General features: G+C 57.7%; 1 protein-coding gene across 4 annotated transcripts in view; it reads right to left on the reverse strand.

Moving 5' to 3' along the window:
• The window catches only part of COL16A1 (collagen type XVI alpha 1 chain), a 50,059-nt gene that overhangs the window by 22,518 nt on the left and 2,895 nt on the right, over window positions 1–24,646 (reverse strand). For 2 of the 4 annotated variants that reach the window (XM_059136158.1, XM_059136156.1), the window contains exons 3-45: window positions 23,507–23,581; window positions 23,282–23,399; window positions 22,251–22,374; window positions 21,663–21,929; window positions 20,994–21,074; window positions 20,710–20,835; window positions 19,908–19,961; window positions 19,597–19,623; window positions 18,986–19,021; window positions 17,931–17,957; window positions 16,789–16,851; window positions 16,480–16,521; window positions 16,311–16,355; window positions 16,178–16,213; window positions 15,746–15,808; window positions 15,362–15,406; window positions 15,182–15,277; window positions 14,969–15,007; window positions 14,334–14,378; window positions 14,130–14,165; window positions 13,882–13,992; window positions 13,453–13,488; window positions 13,192–13,227; window positions 13,000–13,110; window positions 12,635–12,679; window positions 10,888–10,923; window positions 10,701–10,745; window positions 10,135–10,266; window positions 9,341–9,376; window positions 9,038–9,145; window positions 8,602–8,724; window positions 8,441–8,494; window positions 8,177–8,218; window positions 7,798–7,833; window positions 7,653–7,706; window positions 7,418–7,486; window positions 5,289–5,342; window positions 5,173–5,199; window positions 4,331–4,390; window positions 4,087–4,134; window positions 3,901–3,954; window positions 270–323; window positions 13–45 (exon numbers count right to left, since the gene is read on the reverse strand). In XM_059136158.1, the coding sequence (XP_058992141.1) occupies window positions 13–45; window positions 270–323; window positions 3,901–3,954; window positions 4,087–4,134; window positions 4,331–4,390; window positions 5,173–5,199; window positions 5,289–5,342; window positions 7,418–7,486; window positions 7,653–7,706; window positions 7,798–7,833; window positions 8,177–8,218; window positions 8,441–8,494; window positions 8,602–8,724; window positions 9,038–9,145; window positions 9,341–9,376; window positions 10,135–10,266; window positions 10,701–10,745; window positions 10,888–10,923; window positions 12,635–12,679; window positions 13,000–13,110; window positions 13,192–13,227; window positions 13,453–13,488; window positions 13,882–13,992; window positions 14,130–14,165; window positions 14,334–14,378; window positions 14,969–15,007; window positions 15,182–15,277; window positions 15,362–15,406; window positions 15,746–15,808; window positions 16,178–16,213; window positions 16,311–16,355; window positions 16,480–16,521; window positions 16,789–16,851; window positions 17,931–17,957; window positions 18,986–19,021; window positions 19,597–19,623; window positions 19,908–19,961; window positions 20,710–20,835; window positions 20,994–21,074; window positions 21,663–21,929; window positions 22,251–22,374; window positions 23,282–23,399; window positions 23,507–23,581 (2,849 nt within the window). The remainder of the gene's footprint in view (window positions 1–12; window positions 46–269; window positions 324–3,900; window positions 3,955–4,086; window positions 4,135–4,330; window positions 4,391–5,172; window positions 5,200–5,288; window positions 5,343–7,417; window positions 7,487–7,652; window positions 7,707–7,797; window positions 7,834–8,176; window positions 8,219–8,440; window positions 8,495–8,601; window positions 8,725–9,037; window positions 9,146–9,340; window positions 9,377–10,134; window positions 10,267–10,700; window positions 10,746–10,887; window positions 10,924–12,634; window positions 12,680–12,999; window positions 13,111–13,191; window positions 13,228–13,452; window positions 13,489–13,881; window positions 13,993–14,129; window positions 14,166–14,333; window positions 14,379–14,968; window positions 15,008–15,181; window positions 15,278–15,361; window positions 15,407–15,745; window positions 15,809–16,177; window positions 16,214–16,310; window positions 16,356–16,479; window positions 16,522–16,788; window positions 16,852–17,930; window positions 17,958–18,985; window positions 19,022–19,596; window positions 19,624–19,907; window positions 19,962–20,709; window positions 20,836–20,993; window positions 21,075–21,662; window positions 21,930–22,250; window positions 22,375–23,281; window positions 23,400–23,506; window positions 23,582–24,646) is intronic. The other 2 variants (XM_059136160.1, XM_059136159.1) reach the window with 1 other exon arrangement.

Below are 24,646 nucleotides of genomic sequence, written 5' to 3' on the forward strand. Positions count from 1 at the left end.
TTACCCTCTTACCTTAAGGAGGTGCTGTTCAATTGGTAAGGAGCCCTGCAGGAGACAAGACAGGAGGGCTCAGGCAAGTGAGCAGGAAAGGGGGCGGAGACTTACGGGATCAGGTGGGGTCTTGGGAAGACACAGGCCACCCTGGCTTCTCCCTGCCTCGCAGGAGGGAGGGACGAGGGCCGGCGCTGCAGCTAAAAGGGCTGGCCTGGCCAGCTCCATCCTGGGAAGGGCAGGGAGGGGGCTGCACGGGGACCCTGACTGGTACCTACCAGTTCCGCAGTTAGCCCGGGCTGTCCAGGCAAACCGGTGTTTCCAGGCACTCCCTGTAGCCAAGAAGAGACACGAGTGAATGGACTCCTCTTGAGCCTGAAGGCCGCCCTGCTTCATGCCCTCCATGTCCCCTGCCCCTTCCCTTCCTGCAGCGCTGAGAGCCTGGCGGATGCAAGGCTGGCATCCATGCTTAGCTCAGAATCTCCAGACTGTTTGTGGGGAACGTGGAGGAGGCCCAGAAGGGGGACCCCCAGGAGCAGTCCAACAGGAAGTTTTTCCTACATGTTAGAGGAACATCAGAAACCAGGCAAAGAGGCTTCTACATAGTAAATACGACCCTTTCTGTGCTGTGTCCCTTTCCTATCTGATCTCACTGAATCACAGAGCTCTTGGTGAGCTAGGCGGTATCACACCCAACTTAAAGCAGGAACAAAAAATTCTGAGAGGGGGCGCCTGGGGGGTTCAGTCATTAAGCCTCTCTGCCTTTGGCTCAGGTCATGATCCCAGTGATCAAGCCCAACATCGGGCTCCACGCACAGCCGAAGTCTGCTTCCCCCTCTCCCTCTGCCCGCTGCTCTGCCTACTTGTGCTCTCTCTCTCTCTGTCAAATAAATAAATAAAATCTTTAAAAGTGGGAGGGGGTGCCTGGGTGGCTCAGTCGTTAAATGTCTGCCTTCGGCTCAGGTCATGATCCCAGGGTCCTGGGATGGAGTCCCGCATCAGGCTCCCTGCTCTGTGGGGAGACTGCTTCTTCCTCTCCCACTCGCCCTGCTTGTGTTCCCTCTCTCTCTGTCAAATAAATAAATAAAATCTTAAAAAGAAGAAGAAGAAGATGGTGAAGAAGAATTCTGAGAAGCTAAGTAACTTTCCCGAGGTCACGAGATGAGCAAAGTGCAGGGGTGAGATTCAGAGTCAGGACCACTGGCTCCAAACCCTCTCTTAACCAGGATTCCAGAACCTTCCTCAAAAGACGTTCCCCACAACACTCGTGTACATAGCCAGACCTAGGCAGGTGGGAACCCCAGCTACCTGGGTAACCTCCAGCAGCTTACTTGGGGGGGAAAAAAAAATCTCTATGCCTCAGTTTCCTTATCTGTGAAACAGCGATCCTCTGTGGCGAGGTATAAAGGAGAGCATGCAGTGATGAGGAACTCCTGGGACCTGTTTGCCACCCAGACTCCCTGTGGCCCCTGCAGGCTCACGGTGCATATTTGCATATGAAATACTCCCCGCGGAGGGCCAGGAGTGTGTTGCCTTCTCAGTCCCCAGCTACCGAAACAGAGGAAGCATACATTAGACGCTGGAGGGAGCGCATGGCTGCACACCCTGCTCTTCCTTGGCCCCTTCTGAGATCTGGCCTCCCTTCAAGTCCCAGCTCCCAGCGACAGAACACGGCCACCTTCCCCCTGCCGCCCTCCTGCCCCAGCCCTCCCCGTTCCAGGCCAGGCTCTACCAAGGCCCAGGGCAGCCTCCCTCCAGCAAGGTCCTGTGCCAGTCCTTCTGCGGCCCGAGTGAGTTCACAGGGTAATGTGCTCAGGACAGTGCCCGGTGCCTGGAAAACGCCTTGAACCTGGTCTTTATCCCTATGCACCTAAATTATGCCCCCGCCCCTCTCCACTTGCCATTGCCGGTGTGTGTGACTTCAAGCCTGATATTTGCTGATTTTCTTTCCCTGCCTTCTTGGAACTAAAGGTCCTACCTGTTGTTCTGCCCTGGAAGCCAAGAGCTACCCACTCACTGGCTGCTAACTGTATAGCCTCAGGCACGTGGCTCAGCCTCCATGCCTCAGTTTCCCCTTCTGGGGCATGGATGGAGGATGACAGGAGATTTCATTCCTTAGGCAAATAAACGCTGTGTATCTCTGGGCCCATTTCTGAGCCTGAAGACGGTGGGTGTGGGGGAGCAACTGCCAGGCCCTCCCTTCCTTGGAAGGACTGCAGGGCTGACCTGGCAAGGAAGAGCTGTATCTTGCCTGATACGGGGCAGGTGCCTATTAGTGGCAGCCTTGGCTTGGTCTCCCGCACTGGCACCAAGCGAGGACTCCGGTGCCTGGGACCAGACTCTGCAATCACTCTTTTCTGCCTTGTTCCCTCAGCATGTCTTGGCAGGGTTCACACTCCATCAGCGTGTTAATGGGTCACTTTGAAATGACTCTCATGCTTCCCCAAGCAAACTGCAAGACCCCGCAGACAGATTCCTGCTTCCTGGTGGTGCAGCAGGAGGTGGGGACGCTTGGTAAATGTGCAGTTGGCCCGTGGGGGAACGGAGAGCTGGCTCTCGTTCTGAGCTCTTGATGAGCGAATTGGATCCCAGCAGAGACTCCCATCAGCCGTGGGGACTCACCAGAACAGATTCTCACCCCGAGGGTGGCAGCGGGGGGAAATGTGGCAAATCTCCGGGGCGGGGGGGGGAAAGGGGGGAGTAGTTTGTGAAAAGCTCCCATGGGACTCTGCTCTGCTTCTTCGGGCGCTGGGAGCCAGACATGCAGAAGCCACTGTCTGTCTCTCCTGGGACCTTCAGAGAATGGCGCCTGGTGTGCAAGCTGCTGGGGAGCTGTCCCGCAGGGCATTGGCAGGGAAGAGAAAATGCTGGGCGCTGGGGAAGCCCAGTCCAGCGCTGCCAATTCCGAGCCGGATGACCTCAGACAAGACACTTCACCCCTCGGAGCCCGTTCGCCCAGCTGAGACTTAGGGAGAATGCCATCTGCCTACCGGAGTTGACGTGAGACTCCAGCGAATGAGGGAACGGATATAAAATGATCATGGGCACCGGCCTAATGTCGGCTAATGCCGTCTAACCGCTTACTGTGTGCCAGGCGTGGTTCTACACATCTCACATGCGTCAACTTGTTTAAAATTCACAAAAGCCCCATGAGGTCCGTGCTGTAATGATCTCCACTTAACAGATGAAGGAACCGAGACACAGAGAGGGTAGGTAACTTGCCGGGCATCGCACCGCTAGCACCTGGCGGGGCCGGGATTCAGAGTCAGGCTGACGGACAGGCTCTGGAGTGCGCTCCCTCAGCAGAGTGCCGCACGGATCTCCACTCCCACTGCTCTCCCCTCACCGTCAGCGGCCTCCCTGCTATTCTCCCAACTGTCAGGCACAGTCACGCCCCCGAACCTTTGCACCTGCCGCTTTCGCTGTCAGGAATGCTCTCCCTCATGGGCTTACTCACTCATTTCCTGAGTCTGGATTCTTTCCAACACTCTTCTCCAACGTCTTCCTGCCCTCCTGCCACTTTCTGACCCCACACCCTAATTCGTCTTCCTCCCTCCCTCCTCGCGTGAATGAATGTTGCACACTGCTCCAAACCAAGGGCGCGCCAGGCCGGTGTAAGGAACTGTTTGATCCAGATCGTGGGTTCCTAACAGCTGACCAAGGCCTGAGTTTGGCCTGGGGGTCAGTAGGGTGCCCAGGCGAGCACATAGCAGGGTGTTCCTCAAGAAAGGGCTGAGACTGTCCCTAGCCTGCCCTAAAGGATCAGGGGCGGCCCCCATGCTGCTCTGCAGAGCAGGGACCCCCGTGAGGATGGCACACGTAAGTGTTGAGTGAAGGCCAGCACAGAGCCCCAGCATGGCCACCCTGGCTCCCTGCCTCCCAGACTCCCATTCTCTTCTCCCCCTTTACCTGTAGCCCGGGCATTCCAGGAGGGCCAGGTGGTCCGGGAACCCCTGGGGGACCCTGAGGGAGAGGAGAAGTCGTCAGACCCCAGAGAAAGTTCTGCCCCACCGCTGGGGGTGTCAGCATCAGGAAGGGCAAGCCACGGGGCGCTGGCGGACAAATGGAGAGACAGAGGAGACAAGCGACACACACCTGCGGGCCCGGCTGCCAGGAGCTGCCCATCCAAAGTCCCGGAGCACCCTGGGTGGGAGTGGGGGTCGCAAAAGAAGGGAGAGGTTATAGGCAACGTCCACACCAAGCGCAGGGCTGCGTGGGGAGGCAGCTGGCTGGGGCGCAAAGCCCTGGGGGGGGCGGGGGGGGGGGCTCGCATGTTGAGCCAACACAGGAAGCCAGGCCTCTCCCCCAGCTGGGGGGGAGGGCTCTCAGTGCCACTCACCGGCATGCCAGAGAAGATGGGGTCCCCTCGAGAGGGGCAGGAACACTCCCCAGGCTCGCCCTGAAAAGACAAGAGCTTTTGTCGGTGGGGGTGGGGCGAGGATAGAGGACCTTCTGGAAACCAGGATCTAGGAGGCAGCACGGGCTCTAGGATGGAGAGGCCTGGAGAGATCCTCCAGGATCTGCCTCTTGACGGCTGTGCCCTTAGGCAAGCTCTTCAACCTCTCGAGTCACAGTCACCTTATCTGTAAAACAAGGGTGATGGCACCAAATGCACAGATGGTCAAGAGGATGGCAGGGATGGACGTACACGGAGCTCCTGCCACACGGGGAGGCCTGAGGCCCCCGGCGGCTGGGTGCTACTGCCCGTGCTGTCAGTTGGCATCCAGCATCTGCAGTTACACAGGTGTTCTGCCTCTGGGACACTTGCGGCTTGACCTCCCACTCCCACTCCCACTCCCTCCCCTCCCACTCCCCTTGGCCGGGCCCCCGGCCCCTGCCTCTCTGCCCTCTCACCACTGGTCCTCCCCAGCTTAGTGCCTGCTCTGGCCTGTGACTCAGGCCCCATCTGCCAGTGCAGCTGCCCCCATGGGGCCTTTAGAGCTCTCTGGGTCTCCTGGGATCCTAGTTGTGCCCTGGGCCAGCAACCAAGTGAAGTGAGAAATGTTTGGGGCCCCGGCTTCCTAGAACCAGGGAGCTGGCAGTAGCAAGGAGACTGGGACGACTCCTCGGCCTCTGTCCTCCAGTCTAGAGCTATCACCATGTGTAAAGGTTCCCTTGAGGGTGGGGCTCTAGGGGTGGTTAATTTCCCCACAGTATTGACCACAGGGCCTTGGGACTTACCTTCTCTCCCTGAGGTCCCTTTTCACCCTGCAGGGAAAAAACACAGCGAGGTGAGTAGGGAAGGGTGTGAAGGCACAACGCCACAGCTTCCTGCTGTTCTGAGACTCTGTGCTCACCGGCATCCCTCTGGCTCCAGGAAGTCCAGTTTGTCCTTGCTGTCCATCTGGGCCCTGAGGGGAGAGAGTCCAGGGTCAGCGTTGAGCCTGGATGGCAGCCAAGCCGCACGGCCCACCCACAGGGCAGATAGGACTAGCAGAAGCCTGTGTCCTAGTGCCCCTGTCCTCAAGGAGGGGACTCTGGCACAGGAGACAGGGAGTGGAGGAAGCAGGAAGACTGGCATTTCCTGAGTGCCTTCTGGGAGCCAGACCCTGGGCCAAGCGCCTGTCAGACGACGCTGAGTGGGACCACCCCCCCACCCCCAGCTCCGTAGGATGGCACGGTTCTGTCTGACTGGTGAGGGAACTCAGGCTTAAAAGAAATTTTGTAAGAGACCCTCCCCCCCCCCCCCAGCACGACTGCACCCTGCTCCAGGCGGCCCGGGGCCCCTGCCCTCTCCCTGTCCCTCCCTTTCATGCTCGACACTCGTTCTATCACAAAGGTTATCTCCGAGGACTTAGCAGGAAGTAGAAATTTCTGTTCTTATTTTATCACCAAGGATTTGGAGACTCTGAAAGACTGTCACTTGCCTGTGGTCACACAACTAGGACTGTGTTGGGGGCTGAGATTGGAAAGCCTCCCGGGTGGGGTTTGGCCTGAGAGGAGGAGTTTTGGAGAAGTCTGCCTTTCTGTGGGCTCTGCCACCTTCACGCTAGGGACTCACAACTCTTTGAGGACCAGGACCGCCTTTGCCTTTAACCTCTGCCTTTCCCCTGGGGCTCCCTGGGCGTGGCCATGGACATGGGCAGGGTGCGGGCTCCTCTGGGCTTCCAAGCACCCTCGGCAGGACTCTTATCAGTGATTGCCAAACCAGAACTGGAATTTCTCTAGGGACCCGTAAAGATAGATAAGGTATCTTTCGCCAGGCTATTTTCCCCATGACCAAAAGCCCAAGAAGAAAAAGCACATTTGCCCACGACCCAGCATGGCACAGGCTGGCTGAAAGGTAGCATTTCTTTGATTTAGGCTAGAATTATACCATCTTGTAAAATTCTAGTAGATTCGTATGGAACAGAAGCTGACTATTATGCAGGTCTTTGATGAATGAAAATGAGGAAATGTACTTATTATTACTTAAACTCTGCAGTTTGTTCAATAGACACATCTTTTAAAGCAGGGGACTCACTGGTGGGACAGTCGTAAAGAGGGGACTTGCTGGTGGGATAAAGAGAGGTCTTAGAAGGTAATGAGGTTGGGACGCCTGGGTGGCTCAGTTGGTTAAGCAGCTGCCTTTGGCTCAGGTCATGATCCCAGTGTCCTGGGATAGAGTCCCACATCGGGCTCCTTGCTCGGCAGGGAGCCTGCTTCTCCCTCTGCCTCTGCCTGCCATTCTGTCTGCCTGTGCTCACTCTCTCCCACTCTCTCTCTGATAAATAAATAAAATCTTTAAAAAAAAAAAAATCCTTAAGAAGGTAATGAGGTTGGAAGTATTTTGAGTCGAGAAAGATCTGGCCTTGTCCAGTCGGGAAGCCGATAGCCACATGTGCTTATTTAAATTTAAATTAATTTAAATTAAATGAAATTTACAACTTAGCTCCTGAGTTAAGCTGGCCACAGTTCAAGTGCTTGATGACCATATGTGCCTCGGGCAGAGGAGAATAGAACATTTCCATCACTATGGATAGTTCGATGGGGCAGCACTCAGTTAGAAGATCCCCCCAAGGCCCAAGGTTTGAAGTGGGGGGGAGTGAGTCCCCATAGGTGCTTTGAGTCAGACAGGCCAGGGTTCAAGTCCTGCCTCGGCTCCCTCGCCCTCTGACCTTCAGCTTTCTCATCTAGGAAACAGGGACAGTAACAGCCATTCCCTTTCAGGGAGGTTTAAGCAGATCCCAGGTCTAGAGCTTAGTAGCAGGCTTAGCAGCCACTGCTCCCAAAATGATGGGGATCGGTAAGAAGACGGGGATCAGTAACATCAGTAGTCAGATGCCCCTATCCAGACGGGGTGGTCTTCCTTCTTGGAGGCTGAGCTTCCCTCCTCCTGTCCCCCATGCTGCCATCCCCCAGCGGGGTCAACCCTGTGCCCTCTTCTCAGCAGTAAGTGCCTTGGCCCCAGCAAGCGTCCAGCACAGAGTGCAGAGAGGACCCTTACCGGAGGCCCAGAGATGCTGGCACCGGGGGGCCCCATAGGCCCAGCAGCCCCTTTCAGTCCTGGAGACCCCTGTGGAAAAGAGGACACGGAGGCTAACAGGAGCAATCAAGCAGGTGAGATGCATTAGATCAGGTCTTGGGTGGCCCTGCATTGGGCATGTCACTGGTCCCCTGTCCCCTCAGCCAAGACACTCCAAAGCACCACAGGGCTAGCACCCTATGAGGCAGAGGCTCACCTTGGCACCCTTCTCCCCAGCAGGTCCAGGTGGTCCCCGAGGTCCTGGAAGTCCCTGCAGACAGAAGTTAACCCTTGTTCTAAAGGGCTCCTTTCCCTTCCCATCCCCGGCCCCCAGTATCCTCTGGGCCCCGAAGCGGACGTACCTGAATACCAGGCAAACCCTGTACTCCAGGTTCCCCCTGCAAGTCAGAAACCACAGACTGGGCCACAGCTGTCCAGGCCAACCTGTCTCCCTGGCACAGCTGGTCTGGGCTGGGGCATCTACCAGCCCAAAGTCCAGAGAGCTCCACGGAAAGACTGTGAGGGTAAGAGAGGCAGGGGACCAAGCCAAGGTCCTCCGCAGCAGTAATAGCAGGCCAGCCACTGTTGCAGGGCTGCTGACTGGTTCCCTATGCCAGAGCTGTGCCCTTAAGCATCCGAGGGCAGACAGAGCTCTGTAGTTTGGGGGATGTACAGGAGTGAGCAGCTGGCCTGTTAGAGGCATTGGGGGGCAGGGAGGCAAAAGTAAGGCTAAACACTCACCTGGGGCCCTTGGACTCCCTTTCCTGGAAGCCCAGGCTCTCCCTAAAGAGGCAATAGGACAATCCTTGGCTTGAGATTCCCTGCTCACCTTTAAAACCTCCTTCCCCAGCCTCTTCCCCTTAACCTCCTTTTTTCTAGCTTCTCCCTACTCTATAGACCACCTTCCCCACTCCAGGCCCAAAGGACCTATGTATCTGCCTCACCTGTGTATCTACCCTCACCACATACACCTGCAGCCCGGGCTCTCCCCGGACGCACACGTACCTGGATGCCCTTCAGTCCTGGGGGCCCTTGAACTCCAGGTAGACCAGGCTGGCCCTAAAAGATACAGGTGGCCCATGGGTCCCACAGGGGGAGAGGTGCAGGTGGGAAAGAAGGCAAAGCTCAGGCAGGGAAAGACCAAGGGGCAGGCAGCCAGGACTCACCGGTTTACCAGGCCGGCCCATGCCTTCTGGCCCCGGTTCTCCTTTGGGGCCTGGCTTCCCAGGCAGTCCCGCCATGTTCGTCACTGCCCCCTGCAGGCTGGGGCAGGCAGTGCAGCCATCGCCCTGGTCAGAGATGGGCACAGCCAGGAGCCCTGAGCCAGGGCTGGCCAGGCCAGGAGGAGGCATGGCAAAGAGAGTCCTTGTGCCCCTCTAAGAGCTCTGCCCCTCCAGTGTCCCCATGTCAGTATGGGAAATCAAAACAGCCCCTGGCACTCTTTGCTCTTCTCCTCCCTGCCGTGGAGAAGAGCTGAGGCATCTTCACAGAGACTCTGATATCCCGTAAGGCTCACAGCCTGACTCTGCCATCCCTCACCTCATTAGCTCTCAGTCTGATTTCTTTTTGTTCATGCACCACAATGTCCCCTGCCCGACTGACCTTTTCTCCTTTCGGGCCCATGGGACCCCGAACCCCAGGCTCTCCCGACAGTCCCGGCTGCCCTGTGGTGCCTGGCACTCCAGGATCTCCAGGATTCCCAGCATCACCCTATAAGGAGCAGGGTTCAAGGAGGGCCAACCCAGCAGGGGCAGACTGCCCTCTTGGGAACTAAAGGCACTCAGAGACCCTTCACTGGGGCTGGGGGCTGTCCAGGGAGGAGAGAAGGAGCACAGCACAATCAGGAAAAGGAGGTGGAAAGCTCATCAGATGGGTGGTGCCCGGCCAAGCCCACGAGGTTCTCACCTTCTGCCCCTTCAGTCCACGCTCTCCAGCCTTGCCCTGGGGAGAAAGCATTTCTAGCACCCATGCACTCACAGTGGACACCACTAAGTGTCCTGCACTGTGTTAGACACGGGGAATACAGTCATACACAAAACAGAACAAAATCCCCACTCCCGTTCTGAGGAAGTGATTCTGTATAGATGCAGAGAATAAACGAGCCAGACTCCTGCCCGGGCGACCCTGGGCAAGTTACTTAACCTCTCTGTGACTCGGCTTCCTTATCTGTCAACGGGGAAGATAAAAATGGCTCTGGCCTCTATCCTGTAGAGTCCCTGTGAGGTTGGACGTGCCAGGACGTAGGAAGCAGTGTGTGGCACAGAACGTACCCTGTGCCAGCGTTCGCTGCTCCCAGTAAAGCCGCAATAGTAATGGGCCCCGTGGTAGCCATCACTTCTTGGATGTCTGTTGTGAGCTGTGAAGTGCTTCACACACAGCATCCCGAGGCTCTCCAACAACGCCACGCAGAGGAAGCAGAGGCATGGAGAGGATTAACTTGCTCAAGTCGAAGAGTGAGTAAAAAGCAGAGCTAGAGTTTGAACCCAGGCCCGGCTGGTCCCAGGTTGGTGCTCTGCACGCTCTGCCAGGCTGCGTCCCAGGAGGAAGGGCTGAGGCCCCTGAGGCCAGCCTCCTCTGGAGACAGAAGTGTTGATGCTTCCAGACCCTCCCACCTACTCCCCTCTGTCCATGGAGCCAAGAGACCCAGGCAGGGGTCCCTCCCCGCTTTGAGCCTTGCCTGCAACAACCCAGGAACTCACCTGTTTTCCTGGTAAGCCGAAGCCTGGAGGCCCGGTCTCTCCCTTCTCTCCAGGAGGGCCAGGCAAGGCCACCGTGTAGCTGTCCCCATCCTGAGGTCTGGACAGGGCTGGGCATGGCTCACAAGGCTCCCCCTGCCAAGTAAAGACACAGGGGCGGGGGTGGGGGTGGTGAAGGGGATTCCAGGTCAGGCTTGGGATCTGGGGCCTAGGGAACCCAGCCAGGCCTGACAGCATCTCTGTGGGGAGAGGGGTATCTTAGGAGAGACTGTGGGAGGACAGGTAAGAAACGAAGGTGGGGACCACATCGTCAAGGTCATCAAGGTCTCAGAAGCCATGCTAAGGAGCAAGAGGTTATCCTCAGGCACTGGCCTGGCAGTTCTATCCTCACTCCTCCTGGCCTGGCCAGCCCTGGCTCAGGGCTCCTGGCTGTGCCCATCTCTGACCAGGGCGATGGCTGCACTGCCTGCCCCAGCCTGCAGGGGGCAGTGACGAAAGGCTGGAATTAGAGCAAGTGTGCGCTGAGGAAGTTGACGCTGGCTGCAGGTGGGGAATGTCCCCAGACTCACCTTCTCCCCTTTGATGCCTGTGGCTCCCACTGGCCCTGGTGGGCCCTGTGTGATTAAAAAAAGAAGCCATGTGTGAGGCCTGTCACCTGCCGGTGCTATGCTGGGCCACACCCCAGCACAGGGTCTTCCCCACACGCCCACCTCCCTTGTTTCCTCCTCCCCCAGAGCTGTCATGGCGGACACTCACCTGCCGGCCCGCTGGCCCCGTCTCCCCAAAATTACCCTGGAGCAAAGCAGAGAACATAGGGTCAAAGTGAGGTGGCCTGACAGGTCCAGGTCAGTCTCAAACCACAAACCACAAAAAATATCCAGTGAGGACTTCTAGACTAACCTACCCCTCTCGTTTCCTGGTGAGGGAAACTGAGGCCCAGAGAGGGAAGGGGATGGCTCCCAAGGTTCCCAGGAGAGTCTGTGGCAAGTTCCCGCCCCCAGCCTCACTTCACAGAATCCCAGCCCCCAAAGGCCACTCATTCATTCATCTGATGGCTATTCGCTGGACGCCAACACCGTGTGCAAGGCCGAGGCACGGGTGAGATGCAGGGAGCAGTGCGTAAGCACCTCGTGGAGTTTACATACTTGTGGGGAAAAACCAGAACTTTTGGAGTCACAGCAACTGTAACTTGTGATGAGCGCAGCAAAGGAAATAGGCAGGGAGATGAGACGGGGGAGGCTGCTTTGGAAAGGGGTCATCGAAGTGTTGACCACGATTATCATCAGAGAGACAAGAATCAAGCCAGCCAGCGAAAGCAGTGTGGGGGAGTGTAGAGAGGAAGAATGTGCTAGAAAGCTGGAGTCACAGTACAGAATCTAAGAGGTGAGAGAGGCCTTGATGGGGCCCGGAGAGGAGCCCTAGAACCCTAGAACCGAGGAGAGGAGAGCCGGCAGGAAAGCGGGCAGGGGCCGGTTGCCCAGGGTGTTGCTAGGCATAGCAGGACTTTGGTACAGACAGAGTCAGTCATGAAGGATTTTAAGCAGGGAGATAATGAAACCTGAGCTCTTTTTACAAGGGCACATCATGTTAGCTGCCGGCCGACAAATGGGCCGTGAACAGGCTGTGGTGGCCGCCGGCAGGTGAGCCACACTGGGACTCAGGAGCGGGGCGGGAGGGTGCCAACAGAGAGGCGGCTATCAGAACTTTCAGAGGCAGGCGAGGGCATGCGGCAGGCAGGGGAGCCAAGAGGCTGCAGGTTTGGGGCCGGAGGAGGTGGGGACCTGCCATTTACTGAGACCAGGACCCCGCCGCTAGAAGTGGGGGGACAGAAGTTCCATCTGAGAAATGCCAGGTGTGGTTTGCCCGACAGAGCGGAGTCTGAACATATAGTGCGGTGTTTGTCAGCCTGGAGCACTCATCCACCCACAGAAGCCCTCGTGTGGGGAGCGCTGTCATCTGTCTCCACCACAATCAAATGTACAGATGGGAACACGGGCACCAGAATCGAGTGGCCCAGCCGAGAGGCAAAGATTACAGACTCTGGAGCCAGATTCCCAGGCTCAGATCCCAGCTCTACACCCAAGCAGCCATGTGGCCTTGGGGAACTGACTTGGCCTTCTCCAACCTCCAATTCTTCATCCGTAAAACGAGAAGAATGGAGTAGCTCCCATTCACGTTTTAGGAGGGGGAAACAAGTTAACACGTGTACGAATGCTTGGAACGGGGCCTGGCCCATGATAAGTGGTAAGGGATAATCAAATATGGTTATTTTATTAAAGGACAGTCTTACGTGTGCCTAATTGTTTTTGATGATCAATAAAATAAAAATACAACAAGGAATTCTCTTGGAGAGCATGAGGGCTCTCACAAGGAGACTCCCGTCTGCAAAACACCGATGACTTTTTTTTTCACCGTGGATTCAATCTCTTGTCTGTATCGTCCCTATTTCCGGCCTCCCTGCCAAGAAAGCCCCAGGGTCCCTGACAGCTAACTCAGATCTCACCTTCTCTCCTTTCAGCCCTGCTGGCCCTGGAGCCCCAACTTTCCCCTGAAAAGCAATCAAGTCACAATTAGAGCCTCTTCCCACTTCCACGGTCCCAGCGTCTACCCAGAAAGAGAAAGGCCAGCTTGGAATTAGGAACGCCACGACTCTGCAGGTAGCTGGCTGTTACTCCTGTCCTGCAGCGGGGCACTTGGAGGTCCTAAGAGGGAGCCCCCAGGGGCAAGCAGCCTGGGACAGTGTAGGGATGGAGGGGGAAGCGAGGCTGCAGGCCTGGGACACCCGCGTCAGGGCCTCCTTCTTGGTCTCTGCCTCGAGACTCAGAGCCAAAAAAGCCAGGGAAGCCACCAGTGTGGCTAGTCACTCACCGGGAGGCCAGGCAAACCGAAGCCAGGGGCGCCCGTATCTCCTTTGGCCCCTGTGGAGGGCCCAAGATGCTGGGACCCTACAGCTAAGCTGCAGGATAAGCAGGAGTCCCCCTGGGGAAGGAAGAAAAGAATTGGAAAGGCCCCCAGAGGTTGGGGGGCGGGGAGGCAGCTAGGAGACCCATGTTCCCTTACCTTCTCTCCTTTGGGGCCTTGGATGCCAGGGTCTCCCTACAGGGAGAAAAGGTTTATGGGCTGAGACTGGGCCTGTTGGGCCCCGCAAACTTCCTAGCCATGTCTGAGGAACACAGTGTTACACACCACAAACCCTACAAATACCCAGGGGTCCTACGGTGTTCAAGATCAGCACCCAGAGCCAGGGCTCATCAACCCATGTAACAGATGGAGGAAATCAGGCCAGTCTAAGCTAACCTACTGGAAAGTTCCTGTACCTACCCGATCACCTTTCCATCCAACAGCTCCCAGGCCCTCCTGAAAGAAAATGTGTTGGGAGGGAATAAAGTGGGGTGGGGAGTCGAGCCCAGGACTGTAGCCCAGCCCTGCCCCCCAACCAACACCCAGTCCCAGAAGGAGGGCACAGCCTCACTCACTATAAGGGCTGGCTCTACCCCAGCCTGCCCAAAAGGCATCTTAGAGCCTCCTTCAAGAGCCCTAGAAGGTAGCCACGGAGACCTGGATGACCTTCTAGCCTAGCCCTCCACTCTATGGTTCAACCCAGCTCCCATCTAGATCTGGGACCCTCTGCCCACAATCTCTCTATGGCTAAGAGGAGAACCCAGCCTCTCTGTCAAGCACTGAACTCCTCTCCAGGATCATACTCCCAGGTTTTTTGGGGGGCCCCTCAATGGCCACCTGGGCACTCACCTTGGCTGGTGCAGGATCGCCTGGCTCCCCCTTGGGTCCTGGCTTTCCAGGGAGCCCCACAAAGTTCTGGAAGCCTTCAGGCAGCGTTGGGCACACTTCACAGGGGTCACCCTAGCAGAAGAGAGAGACTGTGAATGGACAAACAACAGGTCCCTAGAGAATGTCCAGCACCCCTGAGGCTCAGTGTCACGCTCAAAGAGGGCCTCCCACTCCCACCCCAATCCGGTGTCACCCCGCCTGGACCTCACCTTCTCTCCCTTCAGCCCCGGCACCCCTGGCTTCCCCTGTTGGAGAAGAAGCGGTGAATGTTAGTGGTTAGTGCCAGCCAGAGGGACTGGTATGCCAAGGGAGGCCCCAATGACCCAGCCCCCCTCTCTCTGGAGGCCTTGGTAGAGCAGCCCTGGGCATGGTAGGCAGCAGCCCCCCTCCACCTCCAGATTGGGCTTACTTACAGGTTTCCCACCAGGACCTTCCTTTCCTGGCACCCCCGAGCTGCCCTGGGGTCAGAAGAAAGGTTAAGGGGGAAGCTCCTGGTCACGACCTCAGCCCATTCACCCCATCCCCATCAGCCCCTTCTCTGAATTGGCAGCATGATCTCAGTCAAATCTCCCAACTCCTCCTGGTCAGCTTGGTCAGCAAGCACTTCCTGCCTGCTGCCTGTCCCTCTCCATGTGTAACCCAAGTCCTTCTGCTTCAAAAGAAGGAAGGATACGAGGCCTCTGTGTAACCCATTCCTCAGTGCAGCAGGTCAAGGGGAATCTGGGTGACCCCAGAGGAACCAGAGCAGACAGAGAGAGAGTCCTTTCCAGGACTTTCTGCTCATCAAGGCATAAGACCCAGGTGTGGCCTTTCTGGTCATTACTAGACTTCAGCCTCTCTGTCCCCATGACTGGAACCCAGGCCAGGGCTCCCATGTTTTCAGCAAGTGCTGGGATGCGGACCCTCCTCAGTGAGGGGCCTGGCTGAGCTGAGCCAGCGTCCTCAGCTTGAATGTCTGGCTCCTTCCCCGCATGCATGCCTGCTGCCCTGGGTCCCCTTCTGCCTCCCTCCACCATGCAGTGGTGCTCATACTCCTGCCTATGCTTACCTTGTCTCCTTTAGGGCCTGGCGGGCCGCCTGGGTCCCCCTGAGGGCAGAAACAGCATCAGGTAGAGGCTTCCCAGGGACCCCACATCACAGTGAGACCTACTTGAGCCCCTTCCCCCAACCAGGACCCCCAGAAGCCTTATCTCCCCAGCCCCCACCAAGCAAGAGAAGGGCTTCTGAGGAGAGAACAGCAGGAGGGGCTAGATGTACTCACCGGGGTCCCAGGAAGTCCTATCCCAGGAGGCCCAGGGAGGCCGGGGCGCCCAGGCTCTCCTGCCAGCCCCTCAGGCCCCACGAAGCCAGGGTCTCCCTGGCACAGACATAAGGTTGGTGTGAGAAAGCCTCCGCCTCAGCCCCATCACCTACGCTCGGTCCCACAGACGCCACAACTCACCTTTTGTCCCTTGGGCCCCATGACGCAGATCTCCCCCGGCCGGCCCTGTGGAGTTGGGGAAGGTGGAAGAAAAGCCTGAGGCCTGGCACCTTCCTGGGGCAACAGCCAATTGCCCCCCACCCCGCCAGTGCCCCTCCCCAAAGCCAAGATCATCAGACATTGGTGTCACGGCACTAGAGGTCACGGACTCAGGCTAGGAGCCAGGGAGCCTGGACTTGGATCTTTTTCCATCCCCTCCTTGCTCTGCTTCCTGGGGCCCTGCCTGTCCTTCCCTGGGTTTCTGTTCTGTCTGAGCAAGGCTAGCAGGTTGGACACTGCTGGCCAATTCCAGCTTTGCACCAAGGGCCACGGGGCTGTGGCGAGGAAGGGTCCCCAGCAGCGTACATCACGGCCTGGCTTTCCCGGCAAGCCCTTGATGCCTCCGTCTCCCTTCTCGCCTTTCTGGCCCTGGGGAAGGAAAAGGTAACGTGACTGGGGTTGAAAGAAAGTGCTGGAAGAACCAAAGCAGCTCTGTCCAGATTGCCTTCTAGACCCTACTTTCTGCCTCCCCTGACTGAAAGGCTTCTGTCGCTCCACAAAGGTGGACAAGAGAAGGACCCTCCAAGCCAGCCCAGCCCGGCCACTCTCAGCGAGTCTGTGGCATTTCCCTCTAGGTCGGTGGGAACTGGGACCAGCAGTGTGACTGGGAGGGACACAGAGTCTTCGGTGGGGGCTGTGCTCTCCATCCCCCAAGGAAACTTCAGACTTCTGCTTCCTCAAGTCTGAAGGACCCAGAGACCTCCTGGGCACCCGGCCCGCCAAATCCAGGCCCATTACCTTCTGGCCTGTAGAGCCCGGAAGTCCTGAGGGTCCCTGAGATAACAGGGGACACAAAAGAAGGGGTGAGGGAAGGAAGGAGAGGCTGGGCCAGGACCCCACTGGCCTGCCCCAAGCCCGGTCCCACACTCACCAACGCTCCTGACTCCCCCTTCTCTCCCTTCGGGCCTTCTGCACACTGAGCAGGGAGAGAAGGTGTTGAGAAGGTCCCAGGGTCACCTCATGGGCTGCCAAGGGCACAGCCCCTTCCCTGGGGGCTGGCCCCATATGACCTTGAAGGAGGCCTTGCCTCCAGGTCTTACCTGAAGCGGGGCATCCGGGGAGATTCGGACACAGTCATTGCCCTAAGGGGAGGGAAAGAGGGAGCAGGGTAGGACCCTGTTTTGAGAGGGACAGGCTTTAGAGTCCCACAGTCCCACTGGGCATCTTCTAGGTACCCCTAAAAAATAGAGGCTCCCATATACTAACTCCTAGAAAGACTACCCATCCTCCCCCACATGGGCCAGGCTGCAGGGGTTTGACTGAGCAGATGGGATGGTTCACACGCCAGGCCCCTTCCCCGGGGGCACAGCCCAGCAGGGCCCCACAGTGGGCATAGTTGGGGCACTTACCCGGGCTCCCTTCTCTCCCTTGGGGCCTGATGGGCCGGGCAGGCCTCGCTCACCTTTCCCTCCCTGTGGAGATCAAAGCGGGGAGCTGGGACCCGGGGGAGCACAGGGGAGACCCAAGGAAGGTCTCCTCAGGCTGTCTTCTCTACCCATCCCCTACGCACGGGTGTGTAAATGAGCACAGCCTGCCCCAATCCCCAACCATGCACACAGAGTGACATATGGATTCCATATGCCTTCCTCCATATGGCCCTCCCACCCCAAGAGGCTATATTTGGCAAATCTATAGTCTCACAAAAAAGGGTACTTTCCCCACACCCCTACCGAAGCACGCGAGCCCGCACGCAGCTCACCCAGGGGCACAGGGACACACGTGCACAGATGCACACATGTGGGATGACAGGACCCGCGATGGTGAGTGCTAGACTGCCTTAGTTCAAATCCTGCCCCGCCCGGACTAGCACGTGACTCAGGGAGACTCTCATCACCTCTCTGAGACTTAGCCTCTTTGTCAATAAGATGGGCTTCCCATCAGCCCTGACCTCAGGGGGCTGGGGAGAGGAAGAAATGGGACCTGAAGGCAGCCCCAGGGGCTGGGTTACGTTCCCTCGGGCAAGGACGAGCGCACAGTTCCCCACTGACACACACGCTGCCCGCCCCGGTGCCCACAGGCCCGGTGGTCCTGTCAGGCCCACCAGGACAAGGGCTCAGCGCCCCCCAACGCAGGGGGCACACATATGTGAACATGTAAGCCAGGAGGTGCACAGTCAGAAACACCCCCCCTGCCCGCACACAATCCCTCTGATACCCCCAGTCCCACACAGGGGGCACAGTGGGGTCTGGGGTGTTTCGAAGTAAAATGGTAGTAGCAGCCCTCCAGAGTGCTTGGGGGGGAGGCGGGAAGGAACTTGAGGCCCACACTGGGAGGCACAGTAGGACTCAGCAAAGGAGCGCCCTTAACGCCCTTCCTTAGACACACAGGACCCCCAACTCCCTCCAGCACACATACACCCCCCTAAGCACCCCACACACATACAGGGCTGGGTAGCCCAGATAGAAACACACAACCATGGGATCACACGTTGTGGGACAGGCTGGGACTGCCAAAGAAGGCAAAAGGGTCCTGTTCTCCATCTTGGACTCACCTTGGGTCCAGAGGGACCGACTGTGACCTAGGAGGCAAAGAGAGCATTATATGTCAGAGATGGAGAGAAAACCAGGGGCACAGAGAAGGCGAGCAACTAAGCCAGGGCCACCCAGCACTGTGGCAAGACCAACAGCCTGAATCCAAGACCCCCAGCGGACCACCAGCACTGTCTCCAAGGCCACCCAGCAGGCTGAGTTCATATCCTAAGGCTGTTGGACTTGCAGAGGGGGTCTAATCTCCTTTCTCTAAACTGCCTGGTTTTAGCTAGCTCCGCCCCCTGGTTGTTAGGCTTACAGGGCTGCTCAGTTGCCATGGTAACTCCCGCATATCTGGGGACCATCAGCCTCACCAGATTTGGTGGGGGGTTAGATGGAAAGAGGGCCAGGCAGCAGAGGAGGTACTTCCTGTGTCCCCCAAATTCAGGGGGCTTGGAGCTGAGGGCCATGGGGGGCTGTGCCCTTTATGGACTTACGTGGCCTGTCAATTGAGAATGTCAGGCTGTGGGAAAGTAGTGACTTAGGCTGTCCACGGAAGAGGCATATTTGGGTACTAGCCATGCTCGCACCAAGCCCTCTCCCTTCTCCTTCTGGACCCCCAGAGGGAGACTGGGCCAGAGCCAGCTAGACAGGCAGAGGAGGGGACGGGCTGAGCCAACATGGGTTTTGGGATCAGTGCCAGGCTGTGTCACCCCAAGTGAGCCTTCCCCTTCTCGAGGCCTCCAAGGTGATGTGGAAGGCCTTCAAGCACAGCAGCCCTGAGTCCTTGTGGGGAGTGGAAAGCTAGGATCAGCAAGCAAGGTTCTGGTCCCACCAGTCCCCACCCTGTCCCCATTCCATCCCTAGATCCCAATACATTGCCATGATCATAAGGCAGGAGGCTTCCTTCCATGCTGCCCTTGGTGGGGATGGGGGTGGGAGTCAAGCCCGGCTCCGGGGCATGTGCAGGGAGGGGGTGCGATAAGAACACAAAGGCCTGCTTGTCCTCAACCAGGAAGCCAACTAGCCCACTCCCAGTCCCCGCCCACTGCAGCCTGCACACCCTCTATTCACTCACGTTGCTTCCCCGGGCACCATGGACACAGGGTGGGCACTGCAAGGGAAGAATGGGCCAGGAGGTCAGGTCGGAGAGCCTGAGGCCGGCCCTCCCCACCCCATTCCCCCGCATGCACACACCAAGCACACAGAACACCATGTGTGTCCTGGGTGAAGTCCAAGGGGGCAGGAAGAAAGGAATCCTGCCCAACAAGCCTCATCCCTCAACTCCCAGCCAAACAGAGCCAAGCCATTCCCCACACAAGAAAACCGAAGCCCAGAGAGGAATAGCAGTGGGATCTGGGTTCCACAATGTATGGAGGCAGAGTGAGGCCCAGGATCTGGGGTCCCACAGCCAAGGCCTGGATTCCTCCCATGATGCCCGTGGCCATCTGCTGCCAACTCAGCAGGAGTGTCCAGGACTAACTACCCCCCAAACACCACCATCTCCACCCACCCAAGGAGAGGCAGCAGGTAGATCGGGCCCAGCACTGAGCCCCAGAAGAATGCTGGAAGCTGCGTTGTCATCCCAAACCCCCATGCCCAGATCTGCTGCCTCAGAGCCTGTCCAAAGAGTTCATGCTGGCACCGCTTCAACCAAACTCTTTTTGCCAGTCTAGATGGGAGGCTTACCTCATCGGCTGCTGTCTCCTGCCGGGCCTGGGAAGAGGGAGGGCATGGTGTGGGCAGGAAGCAGAGGCTGTGAGGCCCTGTCCAATACTCCTACCCAAGAACCATCAGGAGCGGGTGCCCTACGCTGTGCCAGGTACTGTCTGGCTCACCCCGATTCATCCCTCCTGTGCGTCCTCAGCTCAGTCCAGGAGTGGGGGCAGGGGGAAGTGAGTGGGAGTACAGTGGCTTATTCCAGGGGTCTACAGAGGGCACAAAGAGCAGCCAGAGGGCACGACGGACTCCATCCCCTGCCCTCCCCCTACCAACTCTACCTTTGTTCCCCTCTCTGCCTGCTGGCTGATGCTTCCTGTCCGTTGGGCGTCCACCTGGGCAGACGGAATGAAAAAGGAACTCTTGAAGATGGGGCAGTGCAGGGACCCATGTTGGAAAGGGGCACCCAGGTGGGGGCATGGCCCCAGGTGCCCCCTCAGTTAGCACCTCCCCAGGCACAGAGAGCCTGCTCAGGCTCCTGGCACTCCCCCAGGCCCTCCTCCTTCTCCCCCCACCCACGTGATGTCGGAGAAAACAAGACCATGAATCAATGGGAGCCTGTGTTCCTGCAGCCAAAGGCTGGCACAATGCCCAGCGGGCAGGGAGGCTACCCAGCCTGGGGGTAGGGCAAAAGGAGGGACTGGGCTTCCCTGCCACTCTAAAGAACCTGAGAGTGGGTAGGGCAGCTGGCCATGGTGCTGGGCGTAAGACCAGCCTGCCATTGGCTGGGGCTGGGCCCGCGAAAGCAAGCAAGCCTGGAGGGAAGCAGTGTGGCCTGGGCTCTGACCCCAGGTACCCCTGTCCCGGAGATACTGCCTTTGGGTGCAAACCTGGTCCTGACATCACCAGAGGGGTCCTGGGTGACACCAGTGAGGGCTGGGTAGTGCCAGAGCTAGAGGCACGTCCCTCCATGCAAATAGCTTCATACAGTGGGCTCTCTGTCTCCCTGAATCCTATAGGGGTGGTCCATAGACAGGCGGGGTTTCCAGTGCCCTCCCTACCCCAGGCACAACTGGCCCTGTGCTGGACCCGGGTCTCACTTATACCTACCGGCGCTCATGTCTACCTGTCCCGCCCACCCACCTTGCTGTTTTGAGGCTCCTCCAGGCAGAAGCAGCGGGTGTAGACCCTGCCTTCAGTCTGTGGATTAATCTCGATGAGCTCATTGCTCTGGGTATCCCGGCGAGCCTTGGAGGTCTCTGGGGGACACTGTCCAGAGTGGGGGAAGGGCTGGGTCAGTACAGAAGGCAGACCCGCCCCCCCAACCCCACTCATCCTAAGCTCTCAGGGCATCCCCGTCCCGGTCTCCCCTCTCCAGCACACTGTGCCGCAGACCTTCCCAGCTGGGCCAGAGCAGGGCCACTCACCCCGCCTGGTAAAATCTCACAGCATCCCTCCTCCAGCACAAGCTCTGGGTCACAGTAGATGTGTGCCTGCTGAAGGTCGAACTGCAGGGGATAAGACATACAAATCAGTTTCCCACTTCATTTGATCAAACGGCTCAGTGACCTGGCTGCCCTTGAGGCCCGAGATGGCCCCACCCCGGGCTTTGCCCTCAGAGGGTTTCCAGTCTCACCTGGAGAGATCGTCAGGAATAAAGCGAAACAGAGCTGTACATGCAGGAAAGATGGAGAGGAGAAAGAGAAGTTCGCTTTGGCTTTGGACCAGAGGAACAGAGCCAGAGGAGGTTCAGGTTCAGCAAGGCCTTGAAGGACCAGTAGATGTCCTGTGGATGGGTATGTGACAGCACAGGCAAAGGTGAACAGGCATGAAAGTAGCAGATGAGATGGCTGACTAGGGAGGAATTGACTAGAGTAAGCCATACAGAGAGATATAAAGGAAGGAGATAAACCATGGACGTTTCTAGGGACCAGATCATGAAGGGCCTTGAATGCCAGGTTACTATGTGTAGGGCCATGGGGAACCAAGAGAGGATTCTGAGCAAGGGAAGGACCTGGTCAGATACAGATTCCAGGGAGCTCATTCCTGCAACCCAGGAGGCAGGAAGAGAGGCCAGCGCCTGGCCTAGTACTCACTGAGACGGGCTTCCCCTGCTCAGCATCCAAGCCCAGAAAGACGTGGCCCATGGGCCGCATGGGTTGCCGGGGCCCCAGAGGCTTCGAGGAGGTTGAGATGCAGTCCACATGCACGGAGGCCACACGTTCAGACACGCTCAGCACCAGCTTGTGCCAGCGCAGGTCAAAGAGCTGGGGCACCCGGAAGATGCAGGACACAAAGTCACCATCTTGGCCCCGGGCCCGGAGCTCCAGACTCCGCTCTGGGCTGTTGACTTCCAGGGAAATCTGTGCAGCATTGGGAAAGGAAGAGGGCAGAGACTCAGAGCCCCCACAGGCTCAGTCTGGCAAAGTGTGGGGCTCTCAAAGTCATTTCACAGGAGGCAGAACTGAAGCCCAGAAAGACAGGAGAGCTGGTAGGGCCACAGAGCCATCCACTCTGAAGGAAGGGGAACAGGAGTGCCGGGCACAGGGTAGATGCTAGGGATGGTGCTAGGGATGGGACAGAGGGGTCCCCGAATTCACAAGCTGGGACAGAGGTCGGGCTGGATGGGTACTGCTAGATACCTCCAGAGCCATGGGGGGACGGGGCAGAGGCGTCCAGCTCACCTGTGGGTACCCATCTCCATCGGTCACTTGGAATAAATACCACGTGCTCTGGTGGGTGTGTTTCTTCAGCAAGAGTGTCAGCACTAAGGCAAACTCATCGGGGAGGCCCCGAGGGAACACTCGTCTGGGGGCAGAGCAGGGAGAGGACGCTGAGGCTCAGGTGAGAGGCCAGCCCTGGGCCCTCAGGACAGCCGAACCTGAATGACACACGCACAGACCCACACCTCCTAACCGACACACACACACACACACACACACACACACACACACACACACACGAGCATGTCCGTTCCCTCTACTGACATCGCCTGAGTGCCTACTACGTGCCAGGTGAGTCCAGCTGCTGGGGGGTAGCAATGATGGAAACACAGAGAAGGTGCTTGCCCTCGAGGAGCCTTCAAGTCCGATGGGGGAGCTACAGGGGGGAGAGGTAGGACCCTAGACAAAGAATCCCCAGGATGACGATGTCACTATTTCGTGACAATTGTGGTTGAGTTCTTCCGCAGAATCCGGGCTGCCCTGGAACCCAGGACAGCAAGGACTGGGCTGGGAGATGAGGTACTAACAAAAGGTAAGAAGCATTCAGTGTGACGGGAGCAGCCGGCGAGAAAGAGGAACAGTTTGGAAGGTGAGGCTAGAGAGGGAAGCAGGGGACAGACCCCCAGGGGACTTCTAGGAGTTTGAACCTCACCCACAGGCACATGTGCCTGCAGTGCTCTCTCTCTCTCACACACACATACATACACACACACACAACGTGACTCTTGCCAGCTTCCCACCCCCATCCCGGGGTCTTCCCAGCACCCATAGGATGGCTACCTCTACGAGCCAGAGGTAGGGAAGGGACGGGACAGAGGGTGGGTCTGCCACGCATCTCCTCTGGGCCCACCCTGCAAGCCCCAGGGGCAGGAACCAGACGGACTCCCAGCAGGGGGTAGGCTATAATGACCCACAGGCACCCCTGGGTTTTGGTCCCACGTCCAGAGTTGCTAGGGAGTGTTAATTCCCAGTGGTCGCACTGGGGCCTTTACCGTACTGGCTGGGTGAGCGCGGCTGCCCCCAGTCGAAGGATGAGGGGACCCTTAGGGTTGCGGATCTTCTTGATGGCAGATGTTTTCATGAGGTTGAGTCGGCGGATGAGATTAAAGCCTTTGGGGGAGACACCCGATGAAGAGCTCAGCTGGGCAGGTGAGGAGGGGTAACAGCCACTCCAGGAAGATGGGGTAGGGGGACAGCTGAATGAGATGGACACTCACCGGTCACATTGGTCGATAAATGGCTTCTGTGCTCCAACTTGAGTCCTTCCTGTTGTGAAGGAGGGCATTGCTCGCCTGGAAGAGAATCGGCAGCTGGCCATTCAGTGGACTCTGGCTGAAGAGTCCAGGCTCTTGAGGAAGCCGGAGAGAAGCAAGTTTTTGTTCCCCCAAAACGGGGAGCCTGCCTTGGGGCAGCTTTTACCTCTTGCCTTCTGACACTGATTGCTCTGGGAGCCAGGAGGACCCCCAGTATACAGATGGGAAGACTGAAGTCCAGAGACCGAGACTGGGCCCAAGGCCACAAAGTGAGTTCACAGCAGAACAGGACCAGAACTCCTGGAACTCAAATCCCCCATGATTCCAAGTCAGGGGAAAGGTCAGCAAGAGAAGGAGCAAAAGCAAGTCTCAGTAGAGAGCTGGATATAAACATGTGCTTCCTCCTGCATATACATCCAAGCAGGGGGTAAGGGCACCTGGGGGTAAAGAAAATCACATTATGCATGCTTGTGTTATATAGGAGCACACGAGCATGTCTGCACATGCATGAGTTACAGATGCCCGTGCCCCTGGGGATGCCATGTACAGCCGGCACACATGTTCTCAGCAGTGGGTGGAGTTTACTTCCTACATCTAAAGCAGAAAAGCAGACCAGACACAAGTCTGAGCCAACAGAATGACTTTTCACCTGGATAACTACCTTACAAAACAGTGAGAAGAGACCGAGGGCCTGAAGGGACCACAAGCTCAAGGGAACCACCCACACCTTAGGGCTCCATAGAGGATATATTAACTAGGTAAAGGCCCCTAGAGAAGAATAGCTTAATTATGGTCTCCAGAACCCTGAAGGGACAGACAGGCAGCCATGGGCCTGCCTCTCCTGACTGAGCAAAATGTCAGGAAAGATGCTACAAGAGGAGAAAAAGGCCAGACTCGAAGAGGCCTTCTCATCACTGCAGGTGGGATAGCTGGGACAAGACAATGGATACAGCTCCAAGAAGCTGGGCATTGGACTCCCTGGCTGCCTAGCTGGGAGAAAGACTCCTCGATCCCTGGGCCCAGTGACCCCACTGAAGTCCTCCTCCCCCAGGTCTGGCCAGAAGGACTATCACTGTCTTCAGCATCGGCAGCAGCAATGGGTGA

Source organism: Mustela lutreola, chromosome 10 (genome assembly GCF_030435805.1).
Source record: "Mustela lutreola isolate mMusLut2 chromosome 10, mMusLut2.pri, whole genome shotgun sequence".
NCBI classification, from domain to species: domain Eukaryota; kingdom Metazoa; phylum Chordata; class Mammalia; order Carnivora; family Mustelidae; genus Mustela; species Mustela lutreola.